This window comes from Daldinia childiae (genome assembly GCF_008694065.1).
Source record: "Daldinia childiae strain JS-1345 chromosome Unknown Scaffold5, whole genome shotgun sequence".
NCBI classification, from domain to species: Eukaryota; Fungi; Ascomycota; class Sordariomycetes; order Xylariales; family Hypoxylaceae; genus Daldinia; species Daldinia childiae.
Window position 1 is genome coordinate 881,585 of NW_022984646.1, and position 22,698 is coordinate 904,282.

The 22,698-nt window shown below is 44.2% G+C and overlaps 6 protein-coding genes across 6 annotated transcripts; 4 read left to right on the forward strand and 2 right to left on the reverse strand.

Moving 5' to 3' along the window:
- Nucleotides 1-64: 64 nt before the first annotated feature.
- Nucleotides 65-1,405, forward strand: GL218_05384 (Calcium-independent phospholipase A2-gamma; the record flags this gene model as incomplete). Its single annotated transcript, XM_033582046.1, has 4 exons — nt 65-95; nt 148-286; nt 338-601; nt 655-1,405. The coding sequence occupies 4 exons, from the start codon at nt 65-67 to the stop codon at nt 1,403-1,405; spliced, it is 1,185 nt and encodes a 394-aa protein (XP_033434562.1).
- A 513-nt stretch (nt 1,406-1,918) lies between these two features.
- On the reverse strand, nt 1,919-8,273 carry GL218_05385 (uncharacterized protein; the record flags this gene model as incomplete). The annotated part of the gene is made up of 2 exons (XM_033582047.1): nt 1,919-2,310; nt 7,856-8,273. 2 exons carry the CDS (start codon nt 8,271-8,273, stop codon nt 1,919-1,921), a joined length of 810 nt encoding a protein of 269 aa, XP_033434563.1.
- Nucleotides 8,274-10,742: 2,469 nt separating this feature from the next.
- GL218_05386 (Purine-cytosine permease fcyB) lies at nt 10,743-12,621 on the forward strand (the record flags this gene model as incomplete). The annotated part of the gene is made up of 6 exons (XM_033582048.1): nt 10,743-10,973; nt 11,046-11,186; nt 11,233-11,662; nt 11,756-11,836; nt 11,901-12,410; nt 12,467-12,621. 6 exons carry the CDS (start codon nt 10,743-10,745, stop codon nt 12,619-12,621), a joined length of 1,548 nt encoding a protein of 515 aa, XP_033434564.1.
- A 5,725-nt stretch (nt 12,622-18,346) lies between these two features.
- GL218_05387 (uncharacterized protein) lies at nt 18,347-18,580 on the forward strand (the record flags this gene model as incomplete). Its single annotated transcript, XM_033582049.1, has 1 exon — nt 18,347-18,580. One exon carries the CDS (start codon nt 18,347-18,349, stop codon nt 18,578-18,580), a length of 234 nt encoding a protein of 77 aa, XP_033434565.1.
- Nucleotides 18,581-19,685: 1,105 nt separating this feature from the next.
- GL218_05388 (uncharacterized protein) lies at nt 19,686-21,266 on the forward strand (the record flags this gene model as incomplete). The annotated part of the gene is made up of 2 exons (XM_033582050.1): nt 19,686-19,911; nt 20,230-21,266. 2 exons carry the CDS (start codon nt 19,686-19,688, stop codon nt 21,264-21,266), a joined length of 1,263 nt encoding a protein of 420 aa, XP_033434560.1.
- A 648-nt stretch (nt 21,267-21,914) lies between these two features.
- Nucleotides 21,915-22,458, reverse strand: GL218_05389 (Multiprotein-bridging factor 1; the record flags this gene model as incomplete). Its single annotated transcript, XM_033582051.1, has 2 exons — nt 21,915-22,223; nt 22,300-22,458. 2 exons carry the CDS (start codon nt 22,456-22,458, stop codon nt 21,915-21,917), a joined length of 468 nt encoding a protein of 155 aa, XP_033434561.1.
- Between the last annotated feature and the right edge of the window lie 240 nt (nt 22,459-22,698).

Below are 22,698 nucleotides of genomic sequence, written 5' to 3' on the forward strand. Positions count from 1 at the left end.
TCGTACAATATGCTAGAGTTCTTGACACGAGGTATTTCTCTCCAATAGGTATTCGATATAGATCATGGAAGCTACCCTGAGGATCTTGTCGCTTGGTAAGAGTTTCTTCTTTGCTATATAATATGTTTATTGAACTTACAGTATTAGACGGGGGTGGGATCCGTGGGATGTCAAGCATCCTAATACTCCAAGAAATAATGGAAAACATCCGCCGAATCCATAATCTGCAACAAGCCCCCCGGCCGTGTGAATATTTCGATCTTATCGGAGGAACAAGTACAGGAGGGTAACATGATTCGATACCATGGGTATAGCTTTATGCTAATCCGGACAATAGAATTATTGCGATGATGCTTGGACGACTTGGTATGACAGTTGAGGATTGTATTGACGCGTATAGAAGCCTGGCGAAGAAAGCCTTCACGCCTAAGAGGCGCTTGCTACCTTTGCCTCTGTCACCAAGTGGAGCTTATTCCGCTGCCTCCCTCAAAGTGGCCACAGAGGAAGTGGTGAAAGCTCAATGCAAAGATGAAATGTGTACTCTTCGGGGAACTTGCTCCCATGCCGATGCTCTTTTTCGGAATGATGCCTGTGTGAAGACGTGCGCCACTGGATGCATAATATCTCCAACTTAAGCTGACAAGTCACATATAGCGTAGTGCTAGCAATGACTAAGGAGAATGTCGATGCGAGGCCAACCCTCTTCAGAACGTACGACAAGGCAAGCGGGTTCCGGGATTGCAAGATTTGGGAGGCGGTACGCGCAACTTCAGCAGCATCAACTTTCTTCAAGTCTATTCGGTGTGGTCGAGACAATATTGAATTTATCGACGCTGCCTTAGGTTATAATAACCCATGTGAGGTTCTCATAGAGGAAGCCCAGAAGCAGTTTCCCAAAGCCCGTCAGATGTATGTTCTTAGTATTGGCACGGGCTTAGGCGCAGTTGGTACTATTAAAAACACACGGACATCGATATTGACGGCACTAAAGTCTATCTCGACAACATCCAAGAAGGTTGCGGACAGGCTAGACGAGAAATACGGAAGTACGGGCCAGTATTATCGCTTCAACGTCGACCGAGGGCTTGAGGACGTCACGCTCGCGGACTGGGATAAAGCTAGCAAGATCTCAGCACACACGCATAATTACTTACAAGAGAAACGAAGGGACCTTATCAAATGTGCCGAAGCTTTCTCTTCTGCCAATTACGATTTGGACGCTGTTACCAATAAGCAACTCAGTCCAGAGTCTTGTATTATTAACGAGCGAGGCTGGGATAACTCGGAAGCAGCCGACTATGGGTTATTCATACTTCGGAATGTTGCATCAAAAGACGCAGAACAGCGCAAGTATCGCTCGATTGGGGACTGGAATGAAGGCAAGGATATCCGACAATACTTGTAGTGGTGGGAGCAAACAATGGAATACAATCAAGGCCTGAGCTACTTCGAGTTGGGTCGTCAATAAGATGCCTAATCTAATATAACATAGGTATGCACTGGCGTACCTAAGTACCTAAGGCATGTTACCGTGTCGGACCAAGACATCCGTGGACCAACTTGTCGATTTATCTTGGCATGGAAAGTGTATCCAAAGATTTCGGAGATGCTAAATGGCGAAAGAAAATGTTAGGCACCTCGGTACTTGTGATATAAAAATGGAGTGCAAATATGCGAATAGTTGCCTGTTAATACCATAGGCGGCAATTAAATAATTTAATCGCCAAAATGTATAAGGTATAATGTAAAAAGGCTGTATTGTAACTTGAATGTTTATGAAGTCTAAACATGCCCAACCCTTATGGCTTAAGTGTATATCTGATAGGTACCTATACATAATCTATGCCCAACAGGAATAGGGGTATACATAAACTTGCGTCTGTAGTGCTTCTTAATGAGGTGGGCTATGGGGAATAGCCTACATGATTATACACATCGAACTGTTAACCTGTCTAGTGCCCTCATCTTTAGCTTCGTTATGCCTTATCGAATGGCCCGGCCCTGCACCTGTATTGGCCTGGAAGGCACCGTTGAGTGCAACGTTGAAGCTGATTCCACTAGCATCGGCAGGCTGCGTCTGATCGGCAATATTCACACGATATTTATCATCTCCATTTTCAAGCGTGAGAACTATCGGAGTAGTATTGCGCTGGATAAAAGATATACCAGGGTCGGTGTTAGGAATCCCTTCAAAGCTCAGGACGTCCTGGAGGTCATAGAAGTTCCCAAGACGTTGTGCGATATCTCCAACTCGATCGTCTTCTTGTATATTAATCTTGAGAGCGGCGTCGGTCAACTGTGATTGTGACACTGAGTTGTGAATAATATCGCAATATGAGGGCGTTATCATTGCTCAGAACTTACCTTCTAAAATCTCTCTTTGCGACATCGTTCATAGAAGGCAATACGCTATGATATATTCTCGTATTCTCATAGAAGTATGGGGAGAGTAGAATATGTTTTAAGTTTAAGATGCTGGCACTTACGAGGCAGGATGTATACGTATTTATGTCTGGGTCGAGGGGCATTCGTGGAAAACTATGTTGTTGCACGAGCAATGTGTCTGGGAATTTGGTTTTCACCGCTAGAACAATTTACGTTAGAGTATTATTCCACCTAGGTCATGTTTTGAATCGTGGCTCTCGTGTTCGCAACGTATCGGCCGCGACCAACTCAGCCATAAAATATGACTTATAAATATTTGTCCTAGTAAAGGCTTTGTAATAAGTAATTGTCATGTAATGTGATTGATAGGAGGTCACCAATCAGGCGGTATCAAAGCCTGAGGTTTGTATGATCCTCTAGGCTACATAAGCAACTTAACCTTAAGGTTCTATTCTGAAGGAAGTAGCTTTACCCCTGCTAAAGCCTAGTATCACTCGAATAGACCTTTGATAGATTTCGAGTAAATCTAGAATATAACTTTCTTCTTTAGTTACATTGCGAATAACGTCCGTGGAGAACAAGAAATAACAAATTGATTCGAAGGACGGGCTATAGACTCCTTTCATATGTTGGGAATTTATTTCATAGCTTAGCATGGTATAATTCCCGGAGGTAAACCTCAGGTATAAGTTCCGGGTAAATAGGCCGTTAGGACTCGGATCCCATGTGTTGCCCATTATATGATAATCAAAAGCAATATTGTGTATGAGTGAGGTTACTATTTCCTTTCTCATCGGACCATCAGGGTTTATATACTTATACGAACAGTAGTTGCTTACCTACCAAAGTAGATATCGAACCGAATAGTAGCAGTAGAGCACCATTTATTACCATTCAAAACCCGGAAAAGAGAAGTTTGGTGTGTATGAACTACCACCGTATCTGCCCCGAGGAATAAGCTGCATGGAGATGGTTGCATTGCAATATTGTTGCTGGGTTTTTTTTTAATTCCTGGCCAGTAATGTTTCTCATTTTTATCTACTTAGGACGGGTAGAGTTACTAATATAATGAGAGATTACTTAGTGCTTAGGTATCATATGCATATCAAAGTAACAGTTTCATCTACTAGGTACCTATCCATTGGAGAGTTCTTTTCTGTAGGGCCACTCCTGTATCTTTTAAATAGGCAGGCACCTAAGGCAACCACACCACCATACCTTTAGTAACTAGCTAAGCCACTCATTTGATGCCTACATAAGAATGGTTAAGGAATGCGCACCCATAATTTGAGTATCTGCAAGGGGCAGAGTGAACACGCATTATTATCTACCGGAGTCCATCCTGTATGATAATTACAATTCACTATCAACAGGAGTACAAGAATTTGTAAAGAACTCTACCTTATCTTAATATTTTTAGAACGTCTACTCTTGACACTACTAACAAATATTATCGGGCTAGATGGCGGCTAACAATACTGCTACAATGGGCGCTACCCAGAACAACATTGGGCTAGGTGTCGTTGTTTAATAACAGTGTTTATTTCATATACCCATTTGTGCGACGATCTTAGTAACCGCTCGACATTTTGACAACCCTCTCGATGCCCGACGCTTGTATGATAGACGACATCAAGTTATCCATATCGAGAACGATATCGACACCCCCGTAAAACGTTATTATGACGGCCACTCTTATAAAAAGGAGATGAAAGAAGCTGCTTTGGGTAGCGAACATTCTGGTCAGGTAGACACATTCATAACGTTCATCTCGGCTCGCTTAGGCAAACACTGGCTTCGCCGGATACTTGCATCCGCCGCCACCACCACACTCAACGCTGACAACGAGACGAACATGTATATAATGAATAAGATACGGGCACGGAATGGAAAGATGACAAAGCATACGAGGCTAATATTTACTCTCTACTTCTTAAAGTTCATTTATATTACTTCATAGCTAAGATACGTCGTCTAGCCCGAAATCACATCGCACATTCAAAACCGTACCTTATCTCTACCCTCTCGAATCGCAGCTACAAAAGATATATTCATGGAGTTTATTGCCTAAAATATTTTTGCGCTAGATAATGGGCGAAAGAGGGATAAAAGATACAGTTGGTGGATTGATGGCGTCGAAAGCGATGGCTCGGAGATTATCCGTATTAACATAAAGGCTGGTAGAGTCCCGCTTCTTCCCCAGCAATGGATCGGTGATACGTCGACAGCCTCCTTTTAGGGGGTTTATACCCAATTGATTGATGTCATACACAGAGTGAGTGTCTAGGATAGGTAGGCCAAGTAGTGGGTTGTATTAATCTAGTAACGCCGGCTTCTACCTTCTCGCAAGGACGCTATGCGCCTTTTGTATAGTAGATAGACCCTTGCTAGATATCCCTATCCACTTACACCCCGATAGGAACTCCAAAACACAAAGGCTAATATATGTTGATTGGTACGGGACTTTACCGCAAATTTTATACTCCGCTCCTACCCTCTACCCCCATATAGTCGCCGCAAAACACAGCAACTTCACCAAACGCGCCCGCACCCATACAATGATCTAACGGATTAAAGAAACATTACAAGCTCTTTAAAGGCAACCTGATAGTCGTTTAGTTCACTGCGCTATATAGAATGGATTTTGACTGCTCACCTCCACCTTCTGTCAGGCTTCTAGACGAGACATCTCGAACAAAGGACATGTCCAGTACCTAATGTATAGATGTAGACCCTCGTAGCTAGTTTAGAGTTTTTTGCGGAACAATTTTGTTGTCACCATGCTGTTTGGTTCCCCCTCGTGATACCTTCATCATTTCCGGCTACGGAAAAGAACAAAGTTAGTGTATTTATATGTTAAGTTAGAGGAATAGTGTCACCAACCGATTGATTAGTCGCGTCCTATCCTTAAATTAGCATATGTACCATGGTTTTCTAAGGGTATCTCTTACGACCATTTTGGTTTCCAACTCCTATAATTGTTGTTAGCATATACTAAGATATAGTGAGACGAAAATAGAAGGTGTAATAACCATCACTTCGGTGAGGATACCCTATTCCCTGTTAAAACATCAGCAATATTATTAGGAATTTCAAGCTGCATCATTTTCATTACCTTCACCGTCTCCTCCAGCTTTTGAACGGTTCAACATTAGCCATGATCGACATTGAACAAAGCTAATAACATACTCCAACCTTCCCCCAAAGATTCTTCATAGTGAGTGGTTAGTATATAGACACCAAGAGATAAATACTTTCATGTGGGCACTTATATACTTACGACACATTCTTTCATCTTTTTCCAGTAACTAGGTTTAGTTACTAGTTACTTGGTTTTATGGTGCAAGGGATTCGTTTATGTCAATCTCCTGGGCGTACCGCTGGTGGGGGGTCAATATAAGAATTGGTGGTTAGATATATATGAACATACGGCTTTTGTCCCTTTCTATAGGTAAAATTAGCAATTTGTGTTTTAAGAATAGTACGCTGTATACCTCTGGCTGGACAGCCAGCTAGGGAGTTGGTACCGGGGCCGCTCGGTTTTCCTGGGATGTCAGTTAGTATTTCAGTGGTTTCATGAGCTGTCCCTGGATCCGAGAATATATTACTGGGTGTTGGTATCTTTGCTACACAAAAGTAAGCCAATTTCCCAGATAGGTTACCTAACATAAGGAACACTTACACGGCTGCTAGAGTGCTGATTTGAAGATGGATACGTTAGTATTACAATTTGAAAAAGGTATCCTCCATAACATAGAATTTGTCGATGCGCTTACACCACGAGACTATAGGTGGGTATATGTTAGAAAGAGGAACCGTAACCATATAGTTACAGAATAGCATGGCACTCACATATGACCCTATTTTGTCTACTTGAGCATTAGCCATTGCAGAAGTATAAGTACAAATACTCGTTATTTAATGGTTATTACCTATGACTCGAGGTATCTGGTAATCAGATAGTTTATATGCCTGATAGTAGCCACACACAGAGTGAGTGTCAGGTAGGTAGATCAGGTGGTAGATAGGCCCCTGTAGCTACCCCTAACCCACTTATACCCTTACACTGGTTTATATGTCAATCTGATAGTTGTGTGCCCGAGTTTATGAGGGTTATTGTCATAGGCTCCTTGTTTCGAAATAGGAACTTCGTCTGTGTGCGGCTTTTTGAACGCATCTTTTAGATGTGGGTGCCGAGTTGTGGGTGAGGGTATTGAAGATATTCAAAGTGTTCAATATATTCAGCTGTATAATAGCAATAAATTCGAGCTATTGTGACAGCCCACAGGGGTACCCACCTGTGTAGAATGGCGATTTGAGATGTGGATGAAAGGGAAATTTTATTTAAGTTCCTGTTTAGCGAAGTTTCGGACAAACAGACTTACCATTGAACCACACTTACTCTTGCCTACCTCTACTTAGGTTTAGGCAGGTACAAGTATGTCATTTTTGAACTTTTCAACTGTTATTACGTCAGGTACCCACCTATGTACATGTATGTATTATAAAACTTACCTACATAAGGTAACTACCTAAACTTGTTCGACTAGTTACATGTTCTTCGTAGCATAGTTTAGCATACCCCTCGAGGGGGAAAGAGCTAGGGTATCATCCGATATAGTTATGCCTTCTTATAATGAGTCGTAACTACTGTTGTAAGAACCCGACAATGCCCAAAGGACCAATCTAAGTCGGACCGTTTTAGCTAAGTGGCCACAAAGGAATTCGAACCTATTTAAATCAGGCGCTTGTAGCCGGACTTTGGCAAGGTAGATGTGAATAAGTAAGCTCTAGGTCCTGGGGTTCTATGTTGCTTAAAGGGTGATCTCCTGTATATTTTCCTGTGTATTTCCCAGGTTTGTACTGGCTTCGGCCGACTTTATGAGTGATTATTACGTCGAGTTTTCCTGAATTTTTAAGGTTTATTGTCTCAGACTACGTTTTTCGAAATATATATATATATTTTTTCTTCCTAAAATTTCAAAGTACTAAGCCGTAGATGAAGGTGCTGAGGATACTGTTCTCGAGAGTGCCAAGGGTGCTAGGTATTCAAGGTGTGGATAGCATCGAGGAGTTCAATGTGTTTAGCCGTATAATAGCAATAAACTCGGACTATTGTGCAGCCCCGGAGGGTTGGCTCCTGTGCCTGAACTGTTGTTGAGGCCGATTATTCTGGTATGCATGCTAACACGCTAAGATCAGGTGCGTCCCAGAGCGGTTTATCTATAAAGGGTTCCTCCCAAGGGTCAATATATCCCATATACATGGCGTATTCCGCTTGTCTATCTTGTATTGTATGTAGGAATTCATATATCGAATTCTCAGGTTTATCATAACCCCAGACCCAATCTTCCTTAACTATCCCAAATCCATGTGTACTTATCTCGTGTCGATATGACCTTAATGTATTTGCAACCTTTACCTCGGAAGACTGTCTGCTTGTAAATATTCTGTAAAATATTATGCTTACTGTCGAGATTGGGACGTATGCGGTAGTCGATAAACCACAGCTTGCTAGCCCATCTTCCAAGCGCCCCGGTGGTCGCTTCGAAGGCGAGGTTGTACATGGACCATTGCTCATCAGTTTGAGGGTTGATCCACATGGGATCAAACTCAAGAGCAATATGTGGTTCAGGTGATCCTAGCTTGTTGAATATCGGCATATTCTTCTCAAATTCCTCCCAGTGTCCACATTCAACGAAAGGCTGCAAGCAAAATAAATCAGTTTTCGGACAGACGGTAAAGTACTGCCTTTTCCCGTCTTGTACCATGGTGCCTGTAGTAGGTGCGTCGTTGGCTTCCTTGATCAGCTCTAGGTACTCTGCCAAGGACAACTCGTCTCGTTGTTCCTGGTAAGTGATCTTGTGGTTTCCAAAGCGACTGATCATTGCTTCTCGGGATTCTTTACAAGCTGTCCATAGCCCGCTATCTTCTATATATACCGAAGGATTGTTTTTAAACCAAGATAGGCGATCCGGTTCCGCTCTGTTGCAGCGTGGAGCGGCTAGGCTGCATAGATTGTCGGGATGCTTCCTTCGACCGGCCACTGCGTATTTAACCATAGTTGATGGGTCTGGTCTATATGTTCCGTACCAAGCTGAGAAGAAATGGACTGATGGGACATCTGGTCGAATTGCTGCATCCCATATCTGATCTCTAAGTTCCCTTGGTAGTAGGGAGAAGTGGTGGAACGTCGTGGGCGGCATTATCAAATGATGGTCTGTCGAAGCCGTGAATTGGTTGTATTGATGATGGGGTGAATGATGCGATTAATAGCGTGCTATTAGTATCGACGTTCTGCAAGGTAGTTTATAGCTTGACTTGATCCGAAGATGGCCCAATCGCTGGTATAGTTTGGTTTGTAGCTAAGCGTGGCTTTATAAGTCAAATAAAGATAGGCTCCCCTAGTGTTTGACCTTTGTTGGCAGGAGCGACGCAAGAAACCCTTAGGTTAGGTAAGTTTTATGGCCGAGTAAAACCTTTGGTACGTGCAGTAATCAAGCATCTAGAAGAAATACCTAGTATAGGTACCTACCTAGTCACGCACGGCCAAACGAGGCTATTGTGATTTATCAGAGAGAACTTACCTACCCAGTATCGTTCAAACCTTTTCGGTTCGCCTGTAACTAACTGATTTTAATGCCTGCCCAAATCTACCACGGCATACGCAAGAATATCAGTTGTTACCCAGATACAGTCTCCCAACAGGTTTATGTTTCGATAGTCATGATAATTCGCCCATGTTAGGGGGCAGAACTTAATAATATTTTGTAAAAGAGGCTAAGTGTGGCTAGGAATAAGATTTCAACCATACTAACATTATTGTACATATTGAAAATACTCCGATTTCTAAGATCTGGAGCTAACCTCTTAAAGTCGTCGGAACATGTGATTGGCTCAGATAATGAGTGACTTTCCTTTAAGGGTAAGTCAAAGTCTGTATCTGAGGTTTGATTGGCTAGAAGTTAAGCTCCCTGTAGTTTATTAGGAACCCATTAAAATGATCCGTCCTGTCCCTGTGTCACCCGTATAATCGCTGTCATGACAGTAGTTTCTCAACAGAGTTATTCCATGGTATTAATCTACCTACCAGGCAATAAATTTGCACACCGATGCATTCCATGAAATTAAACATACTTGCTTATGCTTATTGAATAATTCTTTCCTTAAACAAGGAAATTAGTCGTGAATGGAATTAATGTTCGGGGTTATTGTCGAGTGCCAAGACGCCAGGCATATGCATCTAGGCACTCCTTACGCCAATCCCCACTAACAGCCGTCTTACAGCATTCTTCGCCAAGTAAATGCTGAACATCCACCAATTATTAACCATCATCAACTAGCCACCCTGCCATCCCTTCTAGTAGGAGGTTTGATAAGGTCTTGTCGCATTTAAGGAGATACCCATCATTAAAAACTGCTACCCTGTTTCCAACCTTTCTCTATTCCTGGAACCAAATCTTACGCACATATGAGGTAGATCAGTGTTTAAGATGGGAAGGGCAATATAGTTGTGCAAATATCACCGTACTCTGATTCGTGTAGCATTTTGCGCTGTAGGACTGCTGTGTACCCCGGCGTCCGCGGCGCCAGCCGAGATACCGCCTTGAGCGAAGCCAGGTCTAGAAAAGAATCTTACCTCTTGTACGACCAACCCATTTCGCGCCTGTCGAATAGTAGCCGGATCTAGCGTCGCACAGTCCAAGTATCGGCGCCTTGGGGGGGTGGTCGGGCTCCCGCCAATGTCTCAGCGAGAAACGCTTGCATTCCTCGCGCGGCTAAACGCCGACCGATCGAATATTAGACGGGGTCGTACATCAAGCTCCAAAACGTACATACGTTAGCTCCGAATCCAGTATTCGTGCGAAGAAAGGCAAGCTTGTATAACGTCACCCCCCATATCTGTGCTTACCTGTGCGTGTTACTGGCGGGACGGGTGCTTTATCAATGATGACCGCAGTCGTAGCGATGATCGAAGGGGATATCATATCATGTCTGGATAGTAGAATACGTGCTGATATAGATGGTATTAATATCGATACATGCTTTTTCCCTGCTCCGAGATGCGCACCTGTCTTGCCGGAACTGCAGCTCGCCACTCGGGCAGGGCAGGGACCCGAGCTATACCTAGATCTAAAGCACCTCGTGCCACAATATTCGCCGTAATGTCTCGCTGCTTATCTGGGGCATGTAGTATTGACGCGTGTTGAAGGGGTGGAAGGTCGCATTAGTAGTGTGTCGAGGTCGACCTATTTGTATTTCTGGTTGCCCGTATCCGAAGGGGTTTAAGATGCTGAGGATCTCACTCCCTTTTCCTCTGCATATCGACCTAGCAGCACAGTTAAAGTACACAAAATATGGCTCGTATCACGGACGACGAAGAGAAGAATGTACCACAAGTTGTGGGAATCGAGGTTGATACTTCTAGCCAAGAGACTCCGATACCTGTACAAAAGACGGGTTTCCTAGCTAAGCTGCGAAGCTACGAGGACGCACTTGATCGTAAGCTAGGGGTTGAATCACATAGCATCGAACGCAAACTGCCCGATAATAGGAACCCCTTTTATGCTCGATGGTCGGGCCAGTTGGTTAGTGTCCCCGAGTCTAGATCTTGGACACGAACAGCAGAGGAACATCTCAGAATGTTGATCCAATTCTAGGCTATAGTGAGCTTCTGGGTAGGCGGTTGCATGAATCTCGGTTCCTTCGCGACTGGCTTCATAGGATGGGAGTTGGGTCTAGACCTCCGGCAAAGCATTTTGGTCATTATATTTGGCTCTGTCGCGGGTGGTGTAATTACGGTGAGTCTCCTCTGTTACGAGCTCAACAAATTCTAACGCTTAGTAGAGCTGGTGTGCAACAATGGGACCACCGACAGGCCTTCGTCAAGTCTCGATCTGCCGATATTCTCTCGGTTGGTACCCGTCCAAAGTCATCGCGATATTCAATGTTATCCAGGAGATCGGGTGGTGCGCTTCCGGGTCAATCACAGGAGGACAAGCACTTTCCGCATTTTCAGACGGCAAGGTTGGTTCCCAGCTTGGCGTCGTTATAGTCAGCATAATGAGCTTAATATTCTCATTCTTCGGCCTGAAAGCGGTGTATACATTTGAGAAGTTCGCTTGGCTTGTATTCCTGGCTATCTTCTTAATCATCCTTGCGGAAATCGGTAGATTTGGAGACCTCAGCGCTCCACCGTCTACTCGTGGAGCTTCGAACTCCGGAGCGGCATTGACGTTTTTCAGCGTAATGTACGGCTCCAGTGCATGTTGTGCGGGTGGGTGATTTTTCCCTGACGCAATTAATATGAGATCTATGAGAGATCTATGAGAGATATACACAAACAGTTACTAAATACCCCGTATGATAGGCTATGTATCAGACTTCTATGTCGAATATCCGGCGACTATCGCAAAGACTGCGATCTTCTTGCTGACGTTTTGTGGTCTTTGTAAGTTCGATCGTTAAATCTCCTTCGCTAATCAACAGTCATCATGATTATTAACCGATATTAGTCGTTTCTACTTGTCTCTGTGCTGTAGCTGGGGCCATTGCTGCGTCTGCCTTACACAACAATCAAGAATGGAACGAACAATACGAAGTTGGAGTCGGGTTCTTGATTCAGACTATGATACACCCGTATGGATTAGCAAAAGCAATCCTCTTCCTGCTGATGTTCGCGGCCGTCGGCTTGAATTGCGGATCAATGTATAGTGCAGGCCTTTCGATTCAGCAGGCATCTCATAGCTTAGCTGCAGTACCGAGGTTCGTTTGGGAAATTATCTGTTTTGCTGCAGTCATCGCTTTGGGTCTAGCTGGCAGCGATCGGCTTCTGGTATTCATACAGAATTTCCTCAGTTTATTAGGTTATTATGCTACCGCCGTCTTCGTTTGCTTGGTAACCGAGCACTATTTCTTTCGCCGCGGCTCATTCAAAAACTACAACTTGGATAATTGGAATAATCGCAGTATGCTGCCTGTTGGATACGCCGGGGGTCTTGCTTTCGCATGCGGGATAATTGGAGGTAACGTGCTGAGCTTACTCTATTCGATGGCAGCTTGTTACTAACTCTACTCGTAGCTGTTATAGGTATGTCTACGACTTGGTACACCGGCGTTGCCGCAAGACTGATCGGTGACGCTGGCGGCGATATCGGAAACGAGCTTTGTCTCGTTTTAACTCTTGCTATATATATTCCGGCTCGGTTCGCAGAAAGGAAATTTACGAACAAGTAAATACGGGGAAGATCAGATACCAACATGGTAAGGGGCGAATACCTCTTTCATCGGATAGCATCATGTATGTATGTCCACATATGCACAATTGTCCGGTTTGATGCTGGCCTTGCATAGGATCTCTATAATACTCCGTTAGGGGCGCCTCCGTCCTCTGCCAAGAAAACTCGCCTACACTAAGCCAGCTAGCCGTCCTGTCTTATTGCGTGGAATATTCTCCGATGAATACGGACATTTTTCGGAGAGGGAGATATACGTCTATAAGAGGGTTATGTTTTCTACGTATACGAAACCCATGTCTAGGTTGTAGCTGAACCGCATCTCGGGGAGGTAATAAAGGGGATCAGTATCCATGGACTGAACTTATATGCTATTATTTTATTCGCAAAATATAATATGATGTTATCAAGCTTGCTGCTTAGTAACTCCATCGATCATGACGTGCATATGCCAAGTAATTCCCATAGTCCGACTTAGAAGCGAGCCGCACTAATGTATAAGGTTTGAATGTGGCTTTGCAGGCCGTTTGCTTGGTTCCAAACTTGGAGCATACAAGCTCGAGTAAGAGGTACCTAAGCACACCGAGAGGAAGATATGATGGTGAAAATCGTGTAAACATACCTACACCGGTGGAGGATGTAGGATTTCAAGTAATTCTAGCTGGAAATTTCGCCACAGGACAAGCTAAGCTATGTGATTTCCACCAAATAGGAGGCTCAATTTCGCAGCCTTAGATAACTCACCGCAACTCCGTTTCAGGAATAGCCAATGAAGAGAGCAAACATCTCGGGGACAAGCCTTGCATGGATGCAAGTTTCGGGTTGGGAAGGAGTTGGTAGCATTTCGTTCGTATACATAACTCCCAAAAGTTCTGTGCCGTAGCTTGGATGTGTATTGTTACTTAGTAACTCACTCATGTGGCGTACTATTCAAATTAAGATATGCAACTTCTGAGCTTTCGTCACTACTGGGAAGTATCATCTCCAATAGGCAACCCTTGATGGACGTGATAGTCCTAAACGGAAAGACTAATGAGATACTGTCTCATCGAAGTCCGGCGTGATGAAGCACTGCTCCGTCATTCTTATGGATGGGGTTCGTCCCACGAGTTACTTGGGGGGTAGAAAGAGGGAGCTTCTGTGAGTCAAGGAAGCCTTGTAAGCTTTGTCAGACTGCGGATGGTGTATTACACCGCAATAGCGCATATTCCAAGGACTATGGACGCGGGGGTCGCGAGCTAATAATAAAACCGTATGTTTCTGGTGTGCTTAGCGAAGACAAAATGGCGCTCGAAACTTGAAAGTAAATGATGAGACATCCCGCATCAGCGGGCGGTGTGTATGCAAGCCGGCGCTAGGCAACGGCCCGCTGTGATTTGTGTGATTCGAGAAACTGTCTACTTACACTAGTTAAGCCTTCAGGTTTTCAGGTTTAGTTTGATAGCCTAACGTTAGAAAGTTTGAACGGTAACAAACAGGATAATTTGGTAGAAATGGTGGCCCGTCTGGGCGCTGCAATGACCCCTATTTAGTAGATGAGATGAAATTTTTTTCTCGCAGAAATATTGTCGGGTTTAGCTTAGGTAGGGCTCGGGTTGGAGAAAAAAGTTAGTAGCCGAGCTTACTGTTCGTTTCTGCGATTCCTTATGCTTTCATCCGAATTCCTCAACCGTGTGCCATCGAGTCTCAGCGGCGGCTTGGGAGGCTTCGTTCTTTTAATCTCGTAACAAAATTTGATTAATCTTGCTCAATGTGACAGCAGAGACTGTAAATTGATACGGCTATGGCCACTTCAATATACTAAATGAGGTTATCCGTGGGGAGGAATGCGAGAATGCTGATCAATGATCGACGCCCAGGCTGGGTTAGGTAGGTAACGTTAACTGGACTTGAGGGGGGACGGAGAGGGACAAGACTTGATTGAGAAGAGATTCCATCAATAGGGCGGACGGGACGGCGGGAGACAGAAAGGGGGAGAGTGGAGTGGAAAATGGCAGTTGTGTAGTTGTGCAGTTGTGCTTGGGTTTCGACCAGCGCGGGAAAAAGCTGGGGGATATCCACCTTAAAAATCCACTTTTACTAGACCCATCCCTTACCATTGATAGGCCCTTGTCTCCCACATGGCTTAGGTTAGGTACATGACTGCCCCCTCCCCCCAAAAATTTAGAGCGGAAGGAGACAGTAACGTTAAAGTGCCAGGTAAAATTTAATAAAGTGCCAACCCATCCACTTTCCACGTGACATAAGCCATACAAAGCCACAACGCCGTAATGAAATAATGAAATAAAAAATATTTATTAGATTTTAGTTATATAATGAATAACTTTACGAATAAATATAAAAAAAATATATAAAAATATCTATTAATTAAAGTAAAAGATTACGTAATTTATTACCAGATTTAAATAAAAATAAAATAGAAATTTAATACGTTATTTAATATTTTATATAAAATATAAAATAAATATAAATTTACGAAATAAATTATAAACATTTCATTTGTTTTTTATGAAACTTATATATTTTTAATTTAAATGAAAATAATTTTTATAAAATTTTAAATATTATATACATAAAGTTATTTAAAAAATAATATTATTATATTAAAAAATAAAAAGATCATTTTTAGCCGCATTGGAATCAATTTTAGTCGTAGTCACGTGCAACCTGAATTTTAATTTTTATCATTTTTTAATTTAAATAATGGTATATTTTGTAAAATATTTGGATGGGATTTCATAGAGTTATTAATAATAATATATAAAAAGTGGTAAAAAATTACCCTGTACTGGTCAAGTGAACGGGCCATTTTCATTATGGCGTTGTGGCTTTGTATGGCTTATGTCACGTGGAAAGTGGATGGGTTGGCACTTTATTAAATTTTACCTGGCACTTTAACGTTACTGGGAAGGAGAGGGAAAGAAATTAAGAGATTGGAAAGCGTCGCAAGCTGCTTGGCTGCTTGGCTTATGGCAGCCCCCTTCTTTTGAAGCTTCCATTCCACCGCCTGAATTCTTCTACCCCACAAGGACTCCACCTATCCACTCGATTTAAGCCCGGGCAGCCCGGGGAAGACGGAATGATCCAATCATTTCCAGTCTTAAGACATACGCTCCCCAAATAAATTCTTACGAGCCTTTCATCAATGTGAGGCGCGATGCAAATTTCCCAGCAACCCCCAAACCTCGGTCTATCTGGGTGCCGGATTGGTTAGTGAGGTATCATTTCGCACAAATATACGTCGTACACATAACTAGTTGTCACATAACCTGTATGTACGGCTACGAAGGATATCTTTTCAGAGTCCCTAAGCTCCTAAGCTGGGAATTTGGGATTTTATTTGTCCTACCACACGATTGCACAAAGTACCCCGACGAATACAAGGACTTATTTCCATATTACTCATTCTTATAAGTTTTTACTCGCCTGGCAAATTCCACATCGACCTTTGATTTTATGCTTGCTTGGATTTGTTTGATACTTGTCTCGACCCCGCGTATTCCTGACGTCTTCTTAACATGGCACTGAAGCACACGACACCTCGAGAGTGTCCGGAAACGTGACTTGAAGCGCCTGCGGGTTATTTGCCTATTACGGGGCTTCTGTTGAAGTACTCGAAAGAGACTTAAAGAGTAAAAGCTGGGCACTCGGGGGATGAATTAATTGTCACTCCTTCTGTACACGTGTACAGACGGACAGCTGGCGGCACTTATTCTTATTCCTTCTTTTTGTTTCAGCCCTGAACAGCTTATTAAAATTATATCCTAGGTTGCTTAGGTTGCCTAGGGATGCCATATTCCGAAGCTTCGGTGTGTAGCGCCCAAAGCGGTGTTAGCACGTAACGCCCCCCAGATCCGTCATCCGCAAAGGTCCTAAACCTTTTATTAGATAGACTCCGTGAAATCTCGCTCCGAATCGATCCTGATGGATCACATAGCTAGGTACCTACATTTGGTAGCCAAGCGTCAGCCAACCGTTGACTTGGGCTCGCTTCGATGCGCTACGTGTATGGGTTTTACTCTTGCGATACTTCTGGGGAAGTGCTTACATTAATCAAAAATACCGTAGGAGGAGTCTTACTATGACTCGTTGCCACGTAAGGCAGAGAGTACAAGTGCAAAAATATATACGATCTTACCTGTAGGCTTTGAGAATTCTTAGGAAACGTAAGGCTTAGGCTACGATGCCACTACGATGCCACCACGATACTACCCATCTCATCATTCCTACCGAGGTTGCCTAGCTTTCTTAGCTTGGATCGATGGCGTGCCAACTCATTCTGTTATGTACATAGTAGCTACAATAGCTACAAAATAGTAACAGTAATAAATGCCTATGTAAGAGAGGCGCCGAAAACATATGATGGCTTGTTGTGGGTTTAGGTACCTCTACAAGTTTCTACATGTCTTCTCGGGGATCTAGATACCCCTGTCTCTATTCCCCATACTTTTCTGTCGTACCCGGTACGTACACTGCCAAAATAGGTAAGTCCCTTCGTGCATAGTGTCGTCTTGTCCCAAGACATCTCAATGCAATGTATCAACGAATGTCGAACGGTGCTTGGGTGACGGGTCCCCGGAATGATTAAATCTGGGGTTAGAATATGACCACAACTTGTTTGTGGATGTGTGCGTATGTGTACATGTATTAATGGTATGTGCGTTATGTACCCTTTTCCCTTTTTTTTTTTCCCCAGGTCTTAATTTATTAGATTATCATAACCCATATGGATTGCCGGGGAAATAAATCATTAATGTACGCTTCTCCTTTCGTCTCGTCTCAGGTTCAAAGTTTCCTGTGGCTTAATAAATACCTGCCACTTACCTGCAACTATCTGCAACTACTTGCGACCCTTTTTAAATGTTTCCAACGACCATAACGTAGTCTCCCACATCCAATATATTTCACGTCAACGTTGAATTACAATTACAACTTTACCTTAAATATTATACGCCGAGTGCGACATCTAATCTGTCCATACTATCCTATACTATCCCCTACTATCTCCATACGCATCCGCATCTGCATCTTCAACCTGCCGACCTCGTCCACTTGCCTAACCGAGGAGTTCACATCCACCGGCCGCCAATTTAGCTTCGGGATCTGACGTCTTGGGACGATATTGAACCAACAGTGTCAACTTTGTTATCAGCCGTCCATTCATCCCCCTCGGCATCAGCTTTGCTAAGACTCCTACCTCCTATTTCTCGCGTGGGGTGACCGCCGCAATCAGGAAGCAATCAGGAACAAGTCTTATTATTGGTGTGTGAGAGAGTGTGTGTAGTGTGTGACTTACACACGCATAATCCACCGCTCTTTCCGTTGCCTCCTGTTGATTACTCTTAATCATAAACCTTCTATCTTCGCTCCTTCTCTACTTTTATATCTACATACCTCTATATCTATTCAACTTGTCCTACCTACCTCCCAACTCGGTTACTTTCGACTTGCATCTTCTCCGCTAAACTTTACCTCCCAACAACTTTTCTATTTGACGCCACTCTGCCACACTTCCCACCGTCCCTATCAAAAATTCTCAACATACAACGAGCTCGTTCAAGTACCTACTCCGAAAACATAAACTATTTGCTCTTGGAGTAGAACATTCAGAACCTTGTCATCTTCCTTTCTAAGTTTGAACATTAGAATGTGAGTCATCACATAGCTGTAGCGACCCGCGTAACTCGACAGAGATACTTACTATTGCCTTAGAATAATCTTTCAAGATGCCTGGCCAGATCGCCGCACCCATCCCGGTTACGCCACCGCGTAAGAATATCCGTCTCAACTCTTCCACAGACTTGTTCGCTAGCCTAAATGCCACTCTTTCTTCAACGGAGAGTAAGCGAGTTACCCCTATTCGCTCTATCCAAGAACGAGACTGGGATGTACCGGCTCCCCCGCCGCCTAGCCCGGTCAGCTTCCATCCAGATCACTGGCAGCGCACTCTACGTCATTGATTGATAACTTGAGTGTGGTCATTGCCACACCACGTACATGAGAGATGCTCACCATCGCCATGTATTGTCTTTATGCGTCTGTATGGGTAGCGGGGTTCCTGGTTTGTCATTTGGGAGTTTACGGATGTGAAATAGTAAGGGCATAAGGGACGCAAGATAATCGGTCTACACAAAAATCAAGGCATGGCGTGTGCTTTCGAAAGGGAGGGAAAAGGATGGCTGGATTCATGGCTTCGCTCCGTGGTTGAGACGGCCTCGACATTTTAGTCTGGGATCGGTTTAACACTTTCGTTCACTGGCGCCATATCACCACTTCCGATCTTGGTTTGGTTTGGCCTTCCCCTGATAAGGGAGAGTACCAAGTCGGTACGATAATTGAATCACTTTGGTACAATTCAAGTAATGGCCTCCGACTATGAGTCAGGAGTTAATGAGATTGTAGCTAGGGAAAACAATCCAAGTAATCGGAAGTCTAGTTTCCGTAACTAATTCGAGATGTTGTTAATATAACGAAAGAATAATGTGACTGGGTTACGCAACTTTGAACGAGGTCAATACAGACTGCCGAATTTTTAACCCTAAAAGGTTAACAAGGGTAGAAATCGTGTGCTTAGAGAACAATATGCACAGACATTCTCTAAAAATAAACAAACAAGAAGTAAAGCACAGTAAATGTAAAGTACTGTAAATTCAATTTTCCCTCGGCTATGAAATTTCGAGGATTGGATGTGGTGTTCTCTTCAAAGTCTTGGCGTCATAATCATTTTTCCTAATCGGGCTAATTTAGCTCCACTCATTAACGCGGCCCGTACATAGGTGTTTTTGCGCGACGCGTCTTAACTAAGTATATTTTCGCGTCTTTTGATTGCATGTGGGTCGCGATTTGGCGTGTTTGGTCTCCTGTCTCATAATATCTATCCTTGCCTGCGATTGATAGCTGTATAATGCTTTCCTTTCTTCAAACTTTTCGTCATTGCGATTTGAAAATCAACCTTTCCGTGTTCTATACTATTTTTACTTTCTGAAGCCGTAGAAAGAACTAATTGTTCATCGTTTATCTACAATTATACCTTCCGAAAGAAAGTAAACAATTATATATTTTACCATGGCCGGTCCTGCTGTCAAACAGCAACGCCGGAAGGCATCTACAAAGCCAAAGGTCGCTACTCCCAAGCACAGCGCACCATTGAGCATTAGCACCTTCGCCCGTGTTTCAAAGTCGGTAAATAGCGTTGATATTAAGAACGAGGTCACTCCCGTTTCTACGCCAAAGAAGGATGTCACCATCGAGCCGCTCACGCCCGCTTCCCGAAAGAGAAAAGTAGTCGCAAGTATTGAGGACGACTCCTCAGCAGATGAAACATCGAGAAAGTCTTCAGCTCCTGCCATCAAGATACAAAAGACTACATCCCAACCTGCGAAACGTGGCCGTCGTCATCTCCCGAAAAGGATTTGCACTAAACTACACAACCCGAACCTACGCCCTTTAAGCCTATACTCTCTAAACCTATACCTAAACCTGTACTGAAAAAACGCGCAAGGAGCCCTAGCGTTTCTGATTCAGACGAGTCTACCATCAATACTGGTGTACTACTCAAGAAACCTCCGTTTAGAATCATCACCATCACGCAGTTCCACCCCGTTTTCAGTTTACACGCCCATTACCGAACCTGATATTGACGAGAACGAATTCGTTACATCAAGAACTGGGCTTCCCGATGAGGTCCTAGATCTTATTGATCTGCACTCTTCATTACTGAAGGCCTTGACATTACACTACGCGCACAATGGATCCAATGTCCCTGCAGACTTACGCATTTTATGTCCCGATGTCTCGCGTGCATGGGGCAGAAGGAAAGTCACCGAGGCGGATATACAAACCTGTCTCGGAATCTTGAATTTCGAAATAGGGGATAGCAAACCATTATTTTCTCTCTCGAATTACGGTCGAAGCAAAATTTGCATTGAGATTGACTCAGCACAACATGGTTCCGGCCGTCCGCTAGAGGAGAACAGACTAAATGATGTATTCCGTGAAAAAATATCTACTCTCTGGTCTCGTTTCACAGCAGCTAAAGGTTCCGATATCTCAGCTTTCCGTACTGAGCTCCCTAGGGCTGCCATCACACTATGCGAATCCGTTGCCAAGGCCGCACCCGTGTTATCCAAAGGTCAGAAGCGACTTGAGGAGCTAAAACAGGGCATTGCGATCAAGAAGCAGGAGAAAGAAGCAAAGAGCAAGCCGCAACAGTCTAGCGACGTGCAAATGCCGAACGCGGATGCCCCTAAGATGAACCTGCTGGATCGCATCCGTCTAAAGTCCCTCCAGAAGTCATCACTCCTTGCTAGCAACCTCTCACCAGCACAGCTGCAACGTCGTGCGGCGCTGCAGCGCGCACCTGAAGTTGCTGGTATGCTGGGCATGCTAAGCCGCGCAGCTGGCCAGGGCAGCCGTGTATCGTTCACAATGGCAGTGACGCTGGAGAAACTCAAGGATTCGTTGCGGATGGGTGTTTCGCGCGAAGAAGGTGCTGCATGTGTACGTCTACTGGCGAACGAGGTAGCCCCGGAATGGATCCGCGTTGTGGTCATCGGAGGACGGGAAAACGTAGTCTTGGAGACGGATAGACAGCCTAGTAAGGTGGACGTGGAGGGACGGATTAGAGGATTACTGGAGCGAGCATGAAAGTGAAGGAAATCATGATGACGAGGAAAGGGCTGAAGGATAGGCGATGGAAAGGGACGATTGTATAATGTGTCCTGGATGGACTTTATGGGCAAGCGAAAGTGTCGTTTGACCTTGTTTTATCATTGCATAGCATCGCGTTGCATAACCAGGCATAACCAAGCCACTGTTTGGCTTGCGTTCTTTCTATTACTTGAAGATACCTCGTCTAGACTGACGAATAGGCAATATTACGTTGTCCGAAGCATTAATAGCACAAGACTCTATCATAAGTCCAATAAATATATCAAAATCTCAAGATCAAATATTTTTGGCGGTTTTTTATATATATGAAATGTGTGATAGCGACTCTACATGTCTATTATTGCGTCTACTAAATCAATGCACGAGGTCGACCGATCGAACCTTTGCACTAGAAGCCGAGCCACGCAATGCTATGCAATTGTACGGCTAAAGGGGGAGATGCATCTCGTCATCTCGGAAAGCCCCTCGCCTCGTCTAAGGTAACTAACTCATCATACAGCCGCCACTCCGGGACACAACCATCCTATCAGATAGGTGTGTCCCCCTTCGCAATCATCAGTTCAGTTCGATTCATTATCATCGGGCCCAATTAATTTTCCGGCCTATCTACTATCTGCCGATCGCTTATTTCCCTCCCTTGGGCTTGAACTTGGGCTCGCCGATGCCGGTGCCGCGGAGCTTGACGTTGAGGACGCGCTCCATAGAGGATAGGATCTTCTGGTCGGGAATGGCGGTGCCACGCTCGAAGTCGGCGATGACGGAGGGCGTCGTGTTGCACTTGGTGGCTAGGTCCTTCTGGGTCATCTTGGGCTCTATCTTCTGCCGCGTCTGGCTGATGACGTCGCCCACCTCCTTGCCCACCGTGTTCGGCTTGATGATGTCGTCGCTGCGGTCGACCTTCGTCAGGCGTTGGCCTTCGGGTCCTTTGCCTACCTGTTGCGGTTTACGTTAGCGCTAGTTATGGGATGAGGTCATAGAAGGAGAGGGGAGGGGGGCTGAATTAACTTACAGCATTGCCGGTAGAGAACTTCTTCTCGGTCGCGATGGCACCACCAGCGCGCTTGGCGGCATTCAGCGCGGAGCTGCCTCGCACGACAGTCTCTCGCTGCGATGCGCCTCCGCGAGACTTACTGCCGATCTTGGTGACCGAGTCCCACTCGTCAGACATCGTGAAAATAGGGATTGATGAGGGTTGAGAGTTTAAAAACTAGGGTTGCCAAAATGGACAATTGGAATAGTTTCTCGAAGAAGTATGGATTTGATTTGTTATAAATAGCTATTGTATGGAGAACGTGTGAGTTGAAAAAGGTTAGAATGTAATGCGCTCGTGAGCTGTTAATATAGATGTCCTTTTTAAGGGCCGTGGAAGGCGAAGGAATGATGGTGGAAGTGGGCTGAAAGCGGAGCC